This window comes from Dryobates pubescens, chromosome 13 (genome assembly GCF_014839835.1).
Source record: "Dryobates pubescens isolate bDryPub1 chromosome 13, bDryPub1.pri, whole genome shotgun sequence".
Classification (NCBI taxonomy): Eukaryota; Metazoa; Chordata; class Aves; order Piciformes; family Picidae; genus Dryobates; species Dryobates pubescens.
Genome location: NC_071624.1, coordinates 12528584 through 12549495, shown reverse-complemented (window position 1 = coordinate 12549495; position 20912 = coordinate 12528584). Strand labels below are relative to the sequence as shown.

Genomic DNA, 20912 nt, shown 5'->3' with positions numbered 1-20912 from the left:
GAGCTGTGTGCTGTACTCCTAACTCCATTACGTCAATACTGGTACTTTTAGCATCTCCCCTTGTAATTATTTTCCATGTAAGTGAATGCTGACTTAAATTATATTACCCTTCTAAGTTGTGTATTTAAAAAAAAAAAAAAAGAAGAAGAAGAAGAAAAAATCCATGTGACATGTTCTCTTAATTTTGCTAGGATCGACATCATGCTGACAAATCTATTGCAACCTAAAAGAATCCCTTACTCCCTTTTCAAAACGGGAACATTAGCTGCTTTTTCCAGCCTTGGAATTTGATAGCTAAAACCCAAGTCAAATAGCTACTAGCTTTCAGAAAGCTATTCACCTAGACCTGATAAGACTCTTAAGTGCATGTTACTGCACTTTTTGAATTAAAGAGTCTCAGTACAGGAAGAATTCTATAGGTAATGATACTTATATGGGTTTTAATTTGAAAACTAGAAGCAATATTTATCAAACACTTCCCTTTCCTTCCTTCCCTTACATCAGCTGTTCCTGTTTGGCAGTCTGTTGATGTGGTTGTTGGTTTCTCATGTTCCTAAAATACATGAATTAAAAACCAAAAAGCCCACATCATTTCCCCCTAGCTTTATCTATATACTACTTCTTGCATTCTTGTGTTTCCTGAGACTTTCTGGGTTCAGTTTGGTTCCATTAGTTGTGTTGCCAAGGTCACAGTTGGACTTCTTATTTTTCAGAAGGAATCTTGATGAATGTCTGACACCTTTTCTGTGGCTGCAGCTTGGTTCATAGCCGTGGGGGTTTTGCTTTGTGTGTTTCTAGCAGTCATCTTTTTCTCCTGTTCACATTCTGTTTTGCCCTTTGCAAGTGTCAGCATTAGGATCTGTGTTTACCACAATGTAAAGGTCTGGGATTTTTCTTTTGAAAACAGCTCTATTCCTGATACTGCAAAGTTGAGGTATCTAAAACCTCATTTGACCAGAAATGCCTCAGTGATTTCTCTGTGTGTGTCTGACAGTGAAATCAGAGTTAAAAATGTATTTGTGAGAAGGAAGCATGAGTTTGTTCCCTTCTTGAGGTTTGATCTGTTGAGATTTCCCCACTCTTATTTTTAATGGGACAATTAGCCCAAGGGAATTTCATTGGCTATTCTTCTTGTGGGGAGGTAGACTTAAGTGAAGATGAACATGTGACCAGTTCAGAACATTTGTTGCCAAGAAGTGACAGACTGCTTATTTTGTGATTATACCTTGTTAGATTTGTTTAACATTTCTAGTAAATCTATCTTGTTATGTTTGACTTAGGGCTGTTGCCCTGAAGTGGCTTCTAGGCAATTTCTGACTATAGATCTGTTCCAGAAATATATAGGAGGAAGTGGACAATAAGGTAAAGCTGAGTCAAAATATAAATCTTTGGGTAAATATAAACCACAGCACTATTGAAGGGAGGAAGGTAATACTGAATAAAGGTGTCTGTTACAGTTTAGGTGTAGAAGTGTACAGGCTTTTTTTCTCAGTCTGAAATCTAAGGTGTACTTAAGAATGGTCCTGCCAAACAATAACCGGCTGTGATGATCCCAGGAGCTGTCCTGATGGTACCAGACTTACATTCTGTATATGATGTGTATTCCACTTAAATAACAATGTCTTGTCCTGTGTCTTTCTCTCAGAAAATTACTGCTGCTACTTACTGACATGTATGTTCCATCCCTTCTCTGTCCAATTGTAGATGTACTCCAACAGAGTTGCTTTAAGTGACGAATTCATCGCACTGCAGCCATTGTCCAGGGCAAGGAATCAGCTGAGCAAAATTAGGTAGAGTAGGAGGGGACAGTTCCTCGTCAACTCTTTGCATGCTGAAGGTGAACTAACCAGTGCTGAGAGAGATGGGAAGAGGCATGAATATTAGTGGGTTGAGAGGGCAATACCTGCAGTGCAGATATATTCAGTTTGGTTATTTCTTGGCTTTGCTCTGTGTTTTTGAGCCAAATGCTTCTCCTAAGTAGCATGTGTTGGATGTGCTGCTTTTAGGACAAAAACATCCCTGGCATGATGCTCAACTTTCAGAACAGAGATCTAGCTCTCCTTGCATCCATTTCTTAATTAATCACTGTTTCTAGCATGGTTATGATGCTTTTCATTTCTTTATGATCCAAATTAACAGTGCTTTTTGCATGCTGGATAATTTCAGCTTCATAAGACCATGACAGGAAGGTCCATGTATTTCAGGCAGCAAGTCCTTGCAAGTTCTTTGCCCGTTTTAATTTGCTTTACTTGTGGTGAAAGAGCAGAGAACGTTTTAAGTTTGGGCACGCACATACACTTGTGCAGCTAAAGCTTTTTGTGTTTGTGTTGTGCATCTCTAAAGTGAGTGTTGTTTGTTTTCAATGTGTTATAGATACATATTCCTACAGGCATTTGGCTACAAAGTCCTAGAAAATTGTTAAAAAAAAAAAAAAGATCAAAGCTTCCATGTGTCTGTGTAGGAGAACCGTTATGATTCTGAAACTCTTCAAATGCATCGAGTTCAGTACATGAAATGCTATCAAATGCTGACTCTCTTTTGTAACACGAAAACATTCACATGCATCGATGACGTCTCAACTTGTTTGATGTTTTATCCCACTCCTAATCTACTTCTATACTCTACAGCAAGAATAAATGCAAAGAACTGATTCCTTTTAGATATTTATTTTTAAGGTGACTGTTGTTCAAAAAACCCCATGCAAATAGGTGCGAGGAGTATAAACCAACCTGCATTTTGGGGTCTTCATTGTTCTTTAACTAGGAGAAAATGGGTGATGGGAAGCTGACATGGTAAAGGACTAGCAGAGAATGTTTAGAGGTTAATTGGAACAGATGATCCAAGTGCTTTTAAAGTAGGGGGAGAAAAGCTTTGTATTGCCAGGGAGAGTGCCCAGCTAGGGGAAACTTGAAACGACTGTTGTGTTTAGCTGTTAGTTGTCCCACTGTGAAACATATCAGCTTAGATTTCCAGACACCCCAGGGTGGGATGTTCTTGATTTGCTCTGATTTAAATTCAGCACTTGCTAGCTGCAAGCTGCAGTATGCCCCTTGAATTTCAGTAAAGGTAGCAACATATTGAGGAGATTCCAGTGCAAAAGCTCTTACAAAGTAGCTTTTAAAATACTTGGTTTACCAAGTTCATGTAAATAAGTCACCTTTTGAAAACTTTGGGTGAATGCATTTTGGTAAACCTTTGTTTTCCCACTGAATTATTGTAGTAAACTAGTTGGTGCATCATCATTGTCTACACCAAAAGTTTTATAACAAACTGTTTCTTTCCAGAAGTTTTAAGGGTTATGCAACTGGATGGTGAAAGAAAAATCAAGCAGTCTAGCAATGCAGCACTGCAGTTATCAAACCCAGGGAAATGCCTGCTAACTTGAGGGGGTTGTCTTCATATTACACTTAGAGAAGAAGTTGACAAAACCAAGAAATTTGTTTTTCCTATGACTAACAAATGATTATGCAAATCCAATTCTCTGGTATGTCAGGATTGTTACACTTTGAGTGTCAAATAGTGAGGTACCTGAAGCACTGAATGCCTTATGCTGTGCATTGAAGTTATAAAGAAGAAACAAATGTTCGAATTTCTCTTCTTTATTTATAGTCTTCCAATAAAGTTCAGAGGCTATCCTCTGGATCCCTGACCTAAAGGGTAAAAAGGAAAATCAGTAGTAGATGGAAACCACTCACTTCACTGTACTAAATAGAAATTAATTTGGAATGAAGACTATGGGGTGGTTTCTGTGGTGTCCAGGGCAGCTATTTTCTGACAGCAGGGAAAACTATAGAAACGTGAAACAAAACAGCTGCACCTGTAGGCAGCCAATTCTGCCTGATTTGTACATGCCCACCCAGCAACTGCATCCTTTGTGACTGCAGAATGCATGTAGATTGACAAAAAGACTTTGGCAGACTTTTGTTGGTTGTTAAATATCTATTAAGAAAACTCAAGGTGAGTGTAGCACCAGCTTAAGCTGATTGTGCTTCCTTCTATACATGGTGATATACAAAAGGAGAACACCTTTATGAATGCAAATTAAAAGACAAGGTTGATGTTATAATGAACTTTTATGTCCATAGCCTTCACAGTGTGCAAAATGTGTTCAAGTTTGTATTAAGTACATTTGTGATGTACAGTTCAGGACTTTGAGGGTTGGGTTAGGGTTTGTTTTTCTTAATGTCCATGTCATTCCTGTGAGTCAGAAATGTAGTGTGTGTGTGTGTGTGTGCCTGTTAAACTCATGCCTCTGAACTTGTCTGTTGCCTCTGTCGCTTGGGATGAAGAGGAAATCAGCACAGGTCAGGCACAGGCTTCATGCTTAACTGGAGACTGACTGAGTGCTACTTCTTTCCTCTCTAGCTGTCTCTCCTGCTCTTGGAACATGTGTCTTAGGCTACTAACTGGGCCCCATTGTATCTCATTTCAGTTTTGCCTTTGTAAACAATGTTGTATGTGGTTGTGTGTGTATACATGTCTGTGCTTCATAAGAACTGTTAGAAATCCTAAGCCATATGTCAGACGTGTTGCTTGAACAGATGTTTTAACTCTGATGGCATTAACAATTATGTTTTTACCTTTGGACAGTGTGTTACAACTGTGCACGGTACTAGGGAAGTGTAAACACAGAAAGGGGACCCTGAAACGGTTAACATTTGCTTTAGCATAGCCAAGACCCTGTTCTTTCCCCATCTACAGGCCCAGGAGTCTGTTGCTGCCTTGTTTTCCCTTCACCTCTCTACAGATTTGCCTCCTTTAGCGGTGTATAGAACTCCAGGCCCTGGTGTTACGGCCTTCATTACTTGTTTGTATATTTTGCTGTCATTACTGTTTCACAGGAGTCCCCTGCTGATAACTGCCATATCTGACCCAGCCCAGCTGTGTAGAAGTCCAGAACAGACAGACTGCTGTGTCTTTTACAGCATAAGCAACCAATAGTGAAGAGAGAAGACTCTGCAAATGCAAACATGCATTTGCACTAGTGAAGTACACTAGAACATCTTAGTGTGCTAGGGTCCAAGGGTAATCTCTTATTTTACAACCTTGTGTGTTGTTAGCAGAGTGGTGCTGGTCTGTTAGCTAATCCATAGAATCTAGCACCAAAAGGGGGAATAAATACTGTTTTCTGTTTCTCTTCAGGTACAAAAGTGCACATGCTTACTTACCTGAAGGTACTCTTGTCTGATGACTTTGGAATAACAAAGTAATCTGACATTTGTAAGTCTCTTTGATTCAAAGAGATGAAGAGTAGAAAAACTAGCAAAGTGTTGAAAACATAAGTGCCAGTGAAGTTGTTCCATGTCAGCCTTTTTGTATTTTCTTGTAAAATTTTGAATTTAATTGTTTGCAATTTTGGTATGCAGTCTACTAAGGGTTAAAGAAAGTCAGCCTCACAGTAGGGAGCAAGTTTAATTGTGGAATAGTAATAACCATCTCATAGATATTTTCTGAAACATCTGTGTGGCATCAGACATGTTGGCAGCTAGGCCCTGGGCTCAGGGAAATCTGCTGCAGTGCTCTTAACTTCATGTACAGGCTTAGATAAGTTTCCTGTCCAGCAAAGTCCCAACTGTAGACTGCAGTGTGATTTAAATGTTTAGTTGAAATGTCTGTCTTGTGGCATATAGCATACCCTGTAGCAAGGCAAACAGACTGAAATGGTCCTTTCTGTGAGAAGGGGAGAAAACAAATAAACCTCCAAAATCTGAAAACTTGGCATAGATTTCAAATTTGATGGGGTGTCCCCTTTTGTAGTCTAAGCTGTGCAAAAAGCCCAAACACTTCCAGTGCACTGACAAACTGTGTTTGATCCACCAATTAAGTTTTCAAGGTTGCCTCTTTGCCATGGAAATATGCCCTGCTCTCTCAGGAACAGATCTGTAAAGTCAAAGTTCATATAAAAATGGTAACTGTTTTAAAGCAATGCAAGCATGGTGCTTTATAAGATTTGTTGCTTTTCTGTCCTTCTAGATGGAAGAAGATAAGGGTTCAGTCAGCTCAGCATGTGACTTTGCTGAAAGCAGGCACAGAGGGGAGGACAATAGGCAACTCCTAGACCCATCTAGCCTACCCGACAGTTCTTACGTTCACTAGGTAGTACTCCCACTCTACCCTAATGTGTGTTTTCTATATATCATATTTTTATATATATATATATATATAATATTTAGACATGGAGCCATCTCCAAAACACCCATACTTTTGCTGTTTACCAGAAAATTTGCATCATAGTATGTGGGTTTGATTATTTCTTATGTTTTTTTTTTCCTTCTCAAGCTGAATCACACTTTAATTCTGCACTTCAGTTGCTTTTTGCTTTATTACATGAAGTGGGCCATTATCATATCAAGTATTGCATTTATTGTGATCCCAGGTCTTACCTCATGAAAAAACTGTATTTGCAGGCCAAATATGAATAGTTTCAGATATTTCTCCATACAGTTGGGTTTTTTGTTTTTTTTTTTTTATTTTAAAACATTATCTCTCCTGCTTTTTGTTTCCTGAGGGTTTGTTTCAGGTCTTCAGAGATCTTTATGCTCTGTCAGGTTTTACTTTGATATCTAACTATGCTCATAATTGCTGCCACAGAGAGAAAAGTGAGAACAGGGGCTCTTTAGCATAATACAAGTATCTTTCTTCCAGCTGGTGGATATAAATATAAAAATCCATGCTCACTAGGCAGTGATGCACAATATGTCTGCACATAAAATGGAATTTATTTCTATGTTGTCCTTCAATGCTTTCCCAGTATTACTTTACACTTAACTGTTGAATTTTATATAACATCAATGTTGTTTCCAGGCTTATGTAAGCTCACATTTGCAGTTCTTTTTTAAAAAGGGTAGTATTAACCTTCCCTAAACTGTGGTTCAAGTATGACTCCAGCTTTTTGTTAGTATGTAACTTGAAAAGGACAAAGGAGAGTCTATTGAAGAAGAGAAACCAGCCCTCCAAAACCCAGAGCTGAAGATTCACTCCTTGGAAACTAGTTTGGGTTACTCCTACTTGCTCTTTTTCCAATCTTTGGGTAATGTCCAGGACTGCTAGCAGATTCTAGGTTAAGAAAATGTCTGGTCCATCTGATCCTACATACAACCTCTGTAACAGGAACTTTTACAGTAACTTTAAAGATATTATGTGCTCTGCTTCAAGGTAATGGATGGGCTAAATATTCTTTCTGAAATCCTAAGTGTTGAGAATTTGTTTTATATTGCTGTGGACACAATGGTGAAGATCACTGCAGGCAGCTTGCTCTCTGACCTCCTAGCAGGAATTTGCTGCTTCTTTTCTGATACCTTAAGCCTTGTGTGAAGTGACTGTGAAGGTCATATTTGCTAGCACTGCACCAAACTGTGCTGTTACAGATTATGATATATTCTGTAATGGCACAGTTGTGCCCAGATGTGATGGTCATCAAGTAAGGTCCTTCAGGGATTCAAGCTCTCTTAAGGTGTGTTTTGTTTTGGTTTTACCAAACTCCTTCACCAAAGCAATGCTTCTGTTCCTGTCTCCTAAGTATTTACAGAAGTTCATTGCCATAGCAAATGTTCATTTTGTGTCCAAAAGACCTACCAAATGAGCGCAAGCTAGTCAGGAGCGTGTCTGCTTGGTGCACTCATTCATGGCCTCCAAGGGTTTCAGTCTGTGATGCTTTCTGTAAGGTCATACAGTTGGGAGCTGACAATCCACATTAAGTGATCTGATGGGAAGATCTGGAGGCACCATGGGGAATGCATAACCAAACTGAGGAAGGAGCAGGCATAGGAAAAGATGCATGGAAGCTCCTATTCTGCCTGTGTGCTGCTTCCTCCTTGTCCTATCCATTGTCATTTTTCTCTTGGATTTCCAAATGCCCTCATTTGTGTTACCTACTTCTTTGTACTACAGATATTGTTCTGTTATGAAGCTGTATCTGTCCAGCTGCCTGTTTTGAGGGATTAGGAAGGAATGCACCCACTCATAGTAATACATTCCCATGGGAAACTCAGGGTCTTTGCTTTCCTTGCAGCACTGGGCAAGTGTGGGTAGCATGGAAGAAACTGGGGTTGGAAACTAAAATCTTTAAAAACAGTCAGTGACCTTTGGTCACACGGTGAAAAGCTGGGGGATTCTCTTAAGTGAGCTGTGTCCTGTCCTAGATTAAGATGCCTCCTCCCAGATTTCTTCATTCACTGGTTTCTGAGAGTGAGATGAGGATAATGGATGTTTAAATTTACCCACTGTATTTGGCATTTGTTTGACAGGAAGCTCTTGTGGAGAGCTGAAAATTAAAATAGAGTCCCAGCATTCCACATTCTTGTTTCCTTTCGGAAAGGATACTGAAGTCAGTTTTGGATATTCTCTCTCCATCAGTACTAGATTTCAGTCAGATTTTAGTTATGCTGTGATTGACTAGTGTGCAAAAACAAAACAGTGATAAATGGCACTTAACACAAATCCATACATCTCTGTATTATTGCTTTAATTTTCTTTGGGTCTTTTTCTCACCTAGAGAGTGAACAGTATAGGAAGTTGATTATGCTGATGTTGAATTATTCTTCATGCTGGCATGAATGTGACTGAACCTTTCTAACATCAGCCTTGTTTGCTTTCAGATAAAAGATATTCATAAAATCAGGAATGTGCTTTTGTTCCTTACCAAGCTAAGGGTATCTATGGTCATGATATAATGTGAATTATTATAGGTGATTGCTTTCACATTTCTTGAGGAAAAAAAATGTTACTTAAAATCAGGTTGCTGCATTGTATTCTGCAGCCCCGGTCTGAAGCTTTCTCGTGATGGATTTCCCTTAATACAAAACAGACCTGTACCTCCACTGAGGTTAATCAAGGCATCACAGCTTAAACTGCATGACAGTCTGCTCCAGAGATTCATTACAGCTGTAAGGCAGAGAACTGCTAACCAGTTTATTTCCAACATTAAGCAGAGGTGATGCTAAAGGAGTTCCCTACATTCACCGAGGCTGCATTCAATACTTGGGCAGATCAAATTTCAGTGTGTATAGACTTTAGGAAGGAATCTGGTAACATTATTCATCATTGTCATTCTTCTGTAAAATTGAAAAATATTCAACACTCTAACTTTAAGAAAACCTGCTTTTCCTAAGTGTTCTCTGATGGCATCTTCAGTGCTGGAATCTGAGAGTTCTGACTTGTATTTCTTTGTCTGTTTTTTTTTTTTTTTATCTCCTCCTTCCAGCTTACTGAGGCAGGTTCAGGTATCAACTGCTTGGACTCCATGTGCTGCTTCTCAGGTGGGGAAACAGCATGCACATCTGTTAGAAGAATGCTGGAACGACTAATGGGAAGATGTAGTCCCAGCCGGGTCAACAGGTGTGGCATTTCTCTCAATAGCCTTTGCTGCAGACGAGTCTCCTATAAACTGGAACCTGACGAACCTGCAGCAATAGATGTGTAGCAAACCGGCTGCAGGTTTTGCTTCTTTTTAAGTAGGAAATGCAACTCTTTATTGTACTTTTATTTTTTTATTTTTTTATTTTTTTTTTTTCCCATCCTGAAAGATTAGTTTCTTGTTTCTTTTTTTGGGTGCTTTTCTTTTGGGATGCAGAGGGCGGGTGGGGGGCAGGGAAACAGTTTGCAAAAGGTTTCTGTTTCAATGTTCCGTTTGGCTCACTACAAGTTCTTGTGTTGTATCTTCCGTAATTTCTCTTGATTTGTACAGTCTCCTCCTTAGAGAAATCAAGCCTTGCTGCTGGTTTTGTTCTCCTTTTGATGATTAATTTTTTTCTTTTTTAACCTTCACAAATCAGGAGTTGTTTGTAAAGTCAAAAGACTTTTCCCTTTGGTTCTTGATGTACAACCTCCAAATATTTACCTTGGAGCTTGCATTACTCCTGAAGACATACAAAAGGCTTACACTCCCCCCACCCTACCCCCACCCCCCTGCTTAAATATAACTTCATTGTTGGAAGGAGAGTCTTTAAATCTTTCAGCCATTGATTGATATGAAGATGAAATATTTTTGTAGTATAACTTTTATAAACCTATTTCTAAAAAAACCAGAGTAATTGACAGAGCAGAGCCTCGAGGTTCTAAGAATTTTAAACGTGTTTTTGGTTCTGGAAGGTATATTGTCCAAATCGTGTGTGCCATTCCAAAGTGTGTGCTAAATAAATCGTCTTCTTTCACAAACCAGGTGTGAAACAACCCTCAGTGGGAGGGTAATCAAATATGTCTAAGGAGCAGCACTGCTCTTGCAGACAACGTAACTGTGAGAAAAGCTCTTACTAAACCTGCTAATGTGCCATCTCCCCATTGCCAGATAAAGAGGGATAGCTAACAAACAGGGAAATATTTGGGGGTAGAAGTAAAAGGAGTCTTTTGTACATCTCAGTCTCTCAGTCCCCAGATGATATCATGGTCCTACATTGGTCGAAAGGCAAACCTGAAAAAGTTGTGCTTCACACATTTGCAAGGAAACTCCTTTTGTATTTGAAGAACTTTCTCTCTTTTGGTTAAAGGCTGTGATATCATTCATTCAGTATACATCTCCTCTGGGTACTTTTCACTGACAAGTTCTGTCACTTCTGATTCTGCCCTTAGGTATTGACTTGGTGTGTAGTACATCTCTGGTCTGAACTCTTGTGTCGAATGCTGTCTGTGTCTCAGTTTCTCTTTTCTGGCTTTGCTTATGAAATTATTCAACGTTTCTACAAACCTAGAGTATAATTATGCAAAAATGTTTCATTCCATATGAAAAATGAACTGTTACAATCATTAAGTACCTTTTTAATTCCAACTCTTGCTGTATAGAAAGCGGGCATGGTGTATAAAATAAACAGTTGAATAGACTTTTTAATCTACAAGGTGAGCATTTAATTGGTCTAAAAAAATCAGCATTTTGGTAGCAGTTACTCTTAAGGGTTTTTTTTTGGTGGGGTTTTTTTTCCACTTCTCTGTAAAACTGTGCTTTCCAATTGAGAGAGTCTCATTTTACTTTTTTCATTTAGTGTTACCTTAATAAGGCAGGTTTTTAGATAACATTTGCCTTAGCAAAGTGTAGTCTTGTAAGGTAGGTATTCTGTCTTTATGCATTTACATTTTTACAATTTCCTCTTTATTTTTTTTCCCACTCAATTTTCTTTCTTTTGCAACTTACAAATACTTATTGAAGATAACTTGTATTTGACAGAATATTAAACTGAAGACTGCTTTTTTTCCCCCCCCACCCCCCCACCCCAGGTTTCTTTTCTGCTTACCTCATGTAATTTTCAGACAAAGTTCCATCTAGCTGAGCAATTCTAGAGCTGTTAGAATGCAGAAGTTAGTATTATGTTTAATGAATATGCAAAACTGTTGGTGCTACAATAAGGGCTTGAGGTTTTGTAGATTTTGCTTCTGCCTCTGGTTGATATTACTCTGAACCATCTTCTGGTTTCACAACTAGAAAAGATTCTCATTTTTTGATGTTGAATTTTAGTCTTGCATGGTTTCTTCAATACCTTCAGTTCCTCCCACTCAGCACTGACATTTAAAACCTTGCCTAAAAGTCAAGGTATGAGACTACTTTCCTCCTTCCACTTTCCTGGCAATATGTGGAAGTCAGTGTTTGTTTTTAATGTACTGATCATGAGGCAGTCACAAGTTGTGAAATGCTGAAGGTACAGTTAAGAAATCCATCTGGTACAGTTGTTTAGCATTGGTTCACAAGCTTGAGCTGCTCTGATTTTTTAACCTAAAGCTGGTACCATCAAAAGATTGCTCAGTCCCAAACAGGATGGTCTTTTGAGTATTTGTGCTTTATAAACTAGCTTCTTATTCAACCAGGAGGTAGCTGCGAATGATTTTTGTTGAATGAAGTGATGCTGTTAAGCGTTCTCTTTGAGTGCTGCAGAATGACGAGCACTGCTTGAAATAACGTCGCTGTCGCTAGCTTGTGTTTCATTCAGTGCTCCTGATATTCTGTCAAATATGATATTCTGTCAAATACAGTAATGGAACATGAAGTCAAATATAGTATCAAATTTCAGTGGAAACTTTGAATCAAAGTTGTATAAATGCTTGGAGTAACGGGACGCAGGAATAGAGTCTCTTGTACTTCATTTACTGCTTGTCAAATGTGTTTGTGAAGTATTTTCTCTAGCTTCGTTCAGCAGTTAGGATATAAAATGTGTGGTGTGGTATAGTAAAATGCATTTTTGTCTGTCTGTTCCATTAAATTGTCTTGTCAACTTGTCAGTCACTAAAATATTAAGAATGCTGGATCACATCCATTTCTTGTACAGTAGGATTCATTACTGATTTGTTTGGATCTCCCATTAGTGGTACTCGTGTCAAGGCACCGCATGTAAAAGTTCTAAAGAAACAGCAGATTTCTGACAGAGGCAAATTCAGAGGATAACTTTGTTATGTTTTGATTTCCTTCCAACATTCTGTTTTTCAGCTTTGCACATGCACTCCTGTAGTATTGTTCAACCCAGAACAATATTCATCCTCATTAGTAACATCCTTAAGAGAAAGGCATTGTGAGATCCCCTCTGAATTAAAAGCTGTGACATGTTAGGTAGTTTTCCTGACATCTTAAATTTTACCTTGCATTTAACAGTAAATGGTGAAATAATTGATTTCCTGGCAGTGTGGGTGTTTAACATTAGAGCAGCAGAATCCTGCATTACCAGGTTAGCTGTGCGTACCACAAGGCTTTTACTAGAATGACCTTGGGCTGTATCAAATCTCAGCACTCGGCAGTGCCTCAGCTTGCCCCTGCAACAGATTCTCCTTGAGGCACAGCTTTGGTTGTAAAGCTGGCATATGGTCATTTCAGTGATGAAAATACCTGGAGCTGTGAATAGACTTTGCCAGAAAGGAAGACATAGAATCGTTAGTTGACATGATTAATTGCAGTCTGTTTTGAAAGGTTTGAATGAATTGCAGGTGCCTCCATAAAATGAACAGATTAGTCTTTTGAAGAGTAATATTTGCCTAATCTCCTAACACTTTTAAATCTTTTGCTTTCATAGACTTTATTCCTCACCTCTAGATGGTAAATTCCCAGTCAGCCAAACTTTTCTTTTATTGTTACTTTAGATCATGGAGTTCCTCGGATCCCTTCTATGCCAACGACAGAAGCATCTTGACTCTCTCCACAATGGACTCAGCCACTTGTTAACAGGGACATTTGTAAATGCCTTGTGGAAGCCATGTGGTGCTCACACCTATAGCAGGTTCTGAAGCGAGTTCAGTGCTGCATCCCTGCCCTAGAAAAGGACTAGCATGGCTTGCAGATACAAACTGTGGCTTGTCTTGTGGCCTAGTGTAAGCCATCTGGACAGTAATTGCTTCCCCTATTTTTTTCCCTAACTATATCCACAAATGGCTACATAGTTTTTCTTTCCTTTTGTTTTTTGGGGGGGGTTTGTTTTGTTTTTGATAAGGAACACTTTTATCTCTGATCATTTAATCTTTTGTGTTACCTTTGTGAGCTTTGTACGCTCAGAGCGGAGATTGGAACGCTGCATTTGGTACTTGAGACATCCCTGCAGCACAGTGACAAAATCTTCCTCCTCCCAAATTTGAGTGCTCCAACAGAACCGAAATTGCACAAGGAAACTTTCCAGAGTTGCATTTTTCACGCTGACCTTTCACTTCAGACACACACACATTCTCTTTTTTTTTTGTTTGCTCCTACAGATGATGTCTTAGCAGTTTGCAAATCACTTGTCCTCTCTGTGGACGGTTACTGCGTTCTATAAGCAATCACTTCAGTAATTTTTGAGAGTTAAGTAAAATTCAACTATTTATGCTGGTGTATGATTGGCAATGTAGTAGTCATTGCTTAGAAAAGCATTGTGAACTCTGACAAATCAGCAGTTTGGAACAAGAAGGGATATAGCAGTTCGCAGTCATCTTTTGGTTGTGCCCTGTGTGTTTTGTTAACAGCTTCTTCATCCTGAGGTGGAAAAATGTGTCCAAATCAGTGGATTGTGCAGAAGCCTCACTAGCATAATATTATTTTTTTTAATTAATTATTAAAGTTGAGGAATTTTTGCATGTTTTATTCTTTTTTTTTTTCCTCATGTATTTATATTTGGTTATGTTGTGCTTTGAAGATACAGTTATGCTTAATTCTCTTCGTATATCTGAAGGACCCGAGACATTGATGGCAATGTTTTGATACCCAAGTATGCCAATAAAAACCAATTGCACAGATGGAGCCTCGATTGGTGCATCTTGCAGGTACAGCCATTGCTCCAAAAGTAACGTGGCTGAGCGTTTGGGGGTTGGGTAGCAACGTTTGTCTCTTCACTCAGGTGGGATGCATAAACCTGTTGTTGGTTGTCTTTAGATGTAGGAGATAAAACAGAGGAGCAGCCATAGATCGTTGGCTTAAGCACGGAAGGTTTTATGGTAAAAATGTTGCTTTTTATGAACCCTCATTTGGATATCAAATTTTAGGTCAATCTCTGACACTGAAGTCCCATCAACAGTTGGAAGACTCTTCCTGTCAGACACTAAAAGATGTAAAGCTGCATATTAAAATTATCTCTAATGGAATAAACTGTAAATTGAGCACAGACTGTAAATAAGTCCTACAAGAACTCCTGTAATAAGGATGTGGCTAAGCACAGGATTTGGAGAAACCCAACAGTAGCTGCATTCACTGCTTGCATGAGTTTCCAGTGAAGTGCTGTGTCCTGAGCCAATTACAGGGCAGATGCTTTTATTTTATGATTCAGGCAGATAAATTTTGCCCTCCTGGTAAGGCACCTCCGTGGGGCCTGGACTGCTGACAGAGGAGTGTATCCTTCTTGTTATGGTCATCTCCGATTGTCCCAAATTCAAGAGCTGCAGGAGAAGTGTTCAAGGGGTCCAACTTTCCTTCTATCAAATGATTTGGATGTTCCTTGCCTCCCTGTGAACAGCTTTGCCGTTCATAATTCTTGCTAATGACTATAACCAGTATTATTTCAGTCCTCCTTGTGGAACTTTACATTAATGCCTGGAAGCTTCACTCTTAATCAAAGGCTGCAGATGCTGCTGTATTTGCAAGATCTCATTGTTCAAGGCAGTGTAGTGAAGAAACTGTCATTTTAACCCTGTTTGGAACCTCGTAGTGACTTGAATTTGCAGTATATGAGGTTTTTATCTTGCCAGTGTAGATGAAGACCAATTAACCTTATTAAGAAGCTCTAAAAATGAATTAGGAAACAGAAGAAACCAAGCAAATTTTCCTTTTAAATGTGTTTAATTCAGCATTTGTAGGTCATATCTGAACGATGCCTTCAAATGCCTAAGTGCAGTGAAGCCTAAGCTTGAGGATTTCAATTGTACACCTAGATCCCCCCACTGAGTGTCTAGATCACAGAATGCTAGGGGTTGGAAGGGACCTCCAGAGATCATCGAGTCCAACCCCTCTGCCAGAGCAGGCTGACCAAGGGCAGGTCACACAGGAACACATCCAGGCAGGTTTTGAAAGCCTCCAGAGGAGGAGACTCCACAACATTTCTGGGCTGCCTGTTCCAGTGCCCCATCATCCTCACCATACAGCAGGGGCTCCTTATGATGATTAAGATGATCAAGAATTACTGAAAATCAAGTTCTGCCTGTGCCCTGGGTATTAATGTGTGTAACTTGTCTGACTGCACAGGGCTTGAGATTGCAGAGGTCAGTAAACCGATTGTCAGCTCTCTAGGCCCCAGGAAAACTATTTTTTCCCAGGTATGTGGTACTAACAAAATACACTTGGATTTCACCTACTCCCGTAGCTTCCTCTATGTAGCATATATACATACACACACATATAATATGAAGTCTATTTTTACAAGAATTGTTTTCTTTTTAGTAGTTTGTCATCCTAAAAGCTTTCCTACTGCCAGAGCTACCTAGCAAAGACTTTTTGAAGTACTCTAATCAGACATCTGCTGTTTAGCTATATCCTTGGTGTCTAAATCGGTGTTTTCACGTTCCAGAAGTTCTCGTTTGTCCGTCAACCATGGCACTGTAATCATCCAGTCAGTTTGTGTGACCTCATTATTCTGTGTGGTTGGTGCATCATGTAGTGAAGTATAATAGGTGTGCTTAACTTTGGTACAGTAGGAGGCAGAAGCTTTGATACGCAGCCCCACTCCAAGCATTTAGGATGGTTCAGCTCCACACGTCTGTTTTGGCTTTTACCACCCAACTCTGTTACTTATATTTGCACAAAAGCAGCACAGTCCTATGCTTGAAGAATAATTTTACCTTCATTATGTGTTTCTTTAAAACCTTCCATCTCCTCTTCTCCTTTTCCCCCCTGCTTTCCCTTTTCTCAGTGTTTGTAAGGTTACCGAAGAAACATGCATTTAAACAATTCAGGAAGAACTTAAGAGTCCATCTGTCTGCCAAGGTATATTTTTCTATTTGCAGTAACTCTAAATCAGTAATTTCTCATGTAGTAAGAATGTAGAATTGCTTTGCCTAAGACCAGATTTTTTTGGTCCGCCAAGCATTCTGGATGGAAGGAGTGACTGTGTTTTTGAGTACTGATCTCACAAAGTCTTTGAGAATTGCTTCTGTTCGAGGATGAAAGATTTTTTGTGTATTTCTTTGACAGCTAAAGTGTGTGAAACCATTCACTGTGCGTTGGGTGCAGTGCAGAATTCTTCACGAAGAAGACTGAACAGAATACAGCCAATTCCATCTTAACGCCAGCATTCATCTCTCTGTTTAGAGTATGAATGGGTTGAGGGAGGATTTCCCACAGAGAGGAAATGCTTTAGAATTACCTCTTAAGCCTTGAAATCCGTAACATATGGCAGAAGAGCCTATAGTGGATGTTTGCAGTTAAAAGCAAGAGTGGTGTGTGGTCACTCTACTATGCAGTGTCTGAAGAAGCAGCACCTTCTCTGTAGCCACTTTCAAAGGCAGGATTGAGTTCTCAGCAGATTTTTAGTTCTTGTTCTGTGAAAAATAGGGTGGGTTTTTTTCTTCTTGTTACTTAAAATAACATAGTTTTAGTTGCCAAACTTGGGCTTTTTAAAGGGTGCAGTGGAAAAAATGAAGTGGGAAGACCCTCTGAATGGTTTTGCAAACTCAAATGTAAATATTCTGCTCAAAACAAATATTCTGTATATTTTTGAAGGTTCTGGGGGAGGGCGAACAAAAACAAAAGTTGCAAAGGAAGGAACGCTGAAACCTTTGGCTTGACATTCTCAGAGTGATTTCTAGGGCAAAAGATGATGTGAGAAAAGATTTATGCAATTTAGAGTGCATAGTAGACAACTATAATTTCATACTGGAAACCTTTGGTAATACTTTCAAACAGGTTTTTTATGACAGTATAACTTCTATATTGGGAAGGGGGGGGGGGGGGAAATCTCATTTTTCTAGTGCTAGAAATGACTCAAAGCTGTAGTCCACTTTATTTTTAACAGTTTTACCTGGTACTTCTAAATGTTAGTGATTTTTGGTGAAATGCAGTGTTCAAAAGTGTTCAGCCACCAGTGTGCATCTGGACCATCTGAGCTTCTGGTTTTGTTGGTGTAGAACACTCAGTAACTCTCACACTGCCAGCACTGACTTGTTACAGGGACAGCGCTGGGTTAAGAGTTACTCCTAGAGCTGGGCGAACCCTTTCTTATGGACTCACTTTGGCCTTTTTTCTGTACCTGAATTAGTTTCCAGCTAGACTTTTCCTCTTTGCAGATCTGGGAGTGGTTTTATTGTTGGTTGTTTTGTATGTTCTTTGCTTCTGTTGTTTGCTTCCAGTGGCCTGATTTTTGTCTGGTTTCTGCTCTCTATTGGAATGACTTAATTTATACCAGGAGGAGGAAAGATGGGATGCTCACGGCTGTGTCAGCTCTTGCCGTCAGTCGTCTTAGGAGCACATTCGCATCAGTATTTGCAAGGCTTCTGCTTTCCATAGATTTATTTCCTTCAGCTAAATTCTGCTTGTAGAGACATCTGAAATAATACAATAGAGAGACCTTGTCTGCTGCCCAAGCTTCCGTGGCTTTCGTTAAGAGGAATGTTCTCATCACTCTGAAGTATTCGCCTTGCTCTCGCTGTTGCCACGCTCCGATGTTGTATTGCAATCGGTATATACAATTGTCAGCACTGTAGCTCCAACTTTGTGGTGTTTCCAGTTTGTATAAATGCAGGTGTGAATAAAACCTGAGGGCTGTGGGCTAAAGACTGCTGTGTGTAACGTGAAGTGGGAAGAAATGAAATAGACAAAGCTACAAGGTGGGCCTTGGCTGAAAGAAAGAAACCCTGAGGAGCACCTAAGTGGCCTGTGGTGTATATTAAATTTTTCCTCAGCAGTTTTAGAGGAAATTATTTCATACAGCAGCAGGTTCAAACCCTTTTTACATGGGAGCAGTGGGACAAAAGTTAACCCATGGGGCACAGAGGTTAGGAAGGGGAAGATTGTTAAGCACAAGACTTAGTTTCAGGTATAAGATCTCAGTGCTGCAGCAAAGGTGGAGTTTTTTATAATTCCTAGTTCTGGTCCCATGAGAGATTTCAGGTCCTATGCACACAAAAATAACTCCTCTCTAGAGTCTTGCGTTTCCACTTAAGTTCTGCTGCTTTTTGTGAAGAAAACCACCCCCCCACCCCCCCCAAACTTGAATGGTATCCTCGATACAAGATGTTGAGCCCTAATTTTAGGCAAATAAGGGGCACTGACAACTGGAAACTAGCAATAATTAGTACAAAGAATTTTGGACCTCTGACACTGTGGCTGCCTCATGTTCTTTTTGATTCTCTGACAGCGAGTCTGTGTGCTTGCTTCTTGTACAGCTTGGTCAGTAGAAGTTGTTTTAAAAATGGTTTATGAAAACTATATTTATTAAATAAATCTTTCACTTCTAGCTGAGTCATTGTTTCAATTATGTATTAGAGGAAAATATGCCAGAGTAAAGCAAGGTTTGTTGCTCCGCGTCTCCAGCCTCACGCAGCAGCAAGGCTAGGGCTCCATTGCCTGCAGGCATACATACAGTACCTACATCCCTATGTGCAGAGCCCCCTACACCCCTGATGAGCATGACAAGTACCTGTGGCCTCACCCTGCTGCCCTCTGGGACTGGAGATAATCCCCCCCATAAGGGCTGAGAAAAGGAATAAAAACAAAAAACCAACCCCAACCCATCAACTTTACACACACACACACACACACACACACATATATGCATGTGTAAGGGGGAGGAGCTGTCCCTCCCGCAGCTGAGCTCAACTAGGTGCTCCAGTAACTCCAGCTCACCAGGGGATTTACTTACTGCTGAATGCCAGCATGGGTTTCATTCCAGTTCCTTAAACAGCAGAAGTACCTGAGCTTGCACTTGGTTACCCAGTCACAGCCATCCCTCACCCACCTCTCAGGCTTCCTTCCAAGTTCCCAACATGATTAACAGGGTTATCCTGACTCCCACCAGTTGTCCTTTCAGCTCTTCAAGGAAGGAGGGCTTACATTTTATACTCTGCAGACACAGCATAGTGTTTGGAAGCAGCATTAATGTCATGTAAACATGCACACTGCAGTTACACAGCTTTTGCTGAATTGGGCCCTTTAAAGATAATGGCGAAACTTCCAGAAGCAGGGTATTGATCTCTGCCCCAGTTTAAATATCCCAGCTGGAGTTTGAGTTACAGGTGTTTTAACAGCCAGGAGCAAACCTCTCTGCTTAACTCCTGTAGCTACCGCTACATGCAGTATTAAAGCCGTCTGCTAAGCACTTAGGAAGCCAAGGACTTTTCTGATGCATAAGCTTATAATTTAATTGAGTATTTGCCTGTGGTCTGCTCTTGGGAGAGCTCAGAGGACTGACTGGCACCGTGGGTTTAAAAACCAAGTACTCAAACAAAATCTACAGAGACTTCTGGCAACATGGTTTAAATAAAGTGTGAGTGACAAAAGTTTATTAAATGCATTCTTTAAAAAAATTTTTCTCTTTCTTAAATAAGGATTTCCCAGTATGGATTTCATTGTCAAACAGTTCTGAAGCAAGTCATAAGTTATTTATTAACAGTTTGAGCAACAAAAAAAAAAAGTCACGTTACTGATGTAGGTCTACAACCATCTTGACACAACGCAGTGTGTGTGGTATCTTCCTTCACATGCTAGGTCATGGCAATGCAGCATGGCTGGGAAAGATCAGCTCCCTTTGGGGTTTGTAAACAAATTGGGTTTGTAGGCAAGGTGGTGGAGCAGTTCTGACACCTTTTGCCTCCCCCAAAAACTACTCACTACTGCAAAGAGAAGCATTCCATACAGCTTCGTCCCCCCTTGCTTTTATAAAAGCGCATTCTAGAGCCATCTGCCAAAGAATAGACTGAAACAATGCATGAGAAGACTTAGTCATGGCAATTTCACTGGAGCTTTATTGCCTCTGTTGGTAATGAGAGGGATTGTAAGAAGTTACATTTGAACTTACAGAGATATGTAAATGATGGTTTTTTACTAAATATAATCTCAAGATTAAGTGTTTTATAATCAGGGCACTTCTAATTTTGTACACGTTTCATGTATAAAAACAGGTTACAAACTTGGTGTTCTTCGCCGCCTCGCTCTTGACGTTTGGCAAAAATCAAACCGATCCGTTTAAGGGGAGCTCACCAAATTGAAGACATAAGCACTTAACGACTTAAAGCAATCCAAGGAAGCAGCTGTCTGCATTCTTAGGGGAAAAAAAAAAACAAAAGGGGTGGGGGGAAGAAAAACCACACAAATATATAAAGGAGAAAAAAAAACCCCACATGGCCACATCTGAGCACGTCTCAATACAAAATAGTTCCTGTAACCAGGCATTCTGTCCTTAGAACAACACCCTGTTAATCAATGCTTCTTTCAACTTCAGTCACTTGTTCAGACAAACTCTTCAGATGCCATCATAGCACAAATAACCCTTTTCTGCAACATAATGACTCAAAGGTTTATGTATTTCTTTATAATTACACAGTAATTATAAGCA

The 20912-nt window shown here is 39.7% G+C and overlaps 1 protein-coding gene across 11 annotated transcripts in view; it reads left to right on the top strand.

Moving 5' to 3' along the window:
- ATP11B (ATPase phospholipid transporting 11B (putative)) overlaps nucleotides 1–18396 on the top strand; it is a 70772-nt gene extending 52376 nt beyond the window's left edge. For 2 of the 11 annotated variants that reach the window (XM_009903553.2, XM_054167059.1), the window contains 2 exons: nucleotides 9203–9336; nucleotides 13051–13627. In XM_009903553.2, coding sequence (XP_009901855.2) covers nucleotides 9203–9336; nucleotides 13051–13132 — 216 coding nt within the window. In that variant the 3' untranslated portion in view covers nucleotides 13133–13627. Of the gene's footprint in view, nucleotides 1–5973; nucleotides 6097–9202; nucleotides 9493–13050; nucleotides 13628–16274; nucleotides 17306–17709 lie in introns of those variants that run through there. The other 9 variants (XM_054167060.1, XM_054167058.1, XM_054167065.1 and 6 more) reach the window with 8 other exon arrangements.
- The last annotated feature ends 2516 nt before the right edge of the window (nucleotides 18397–20912 follow it).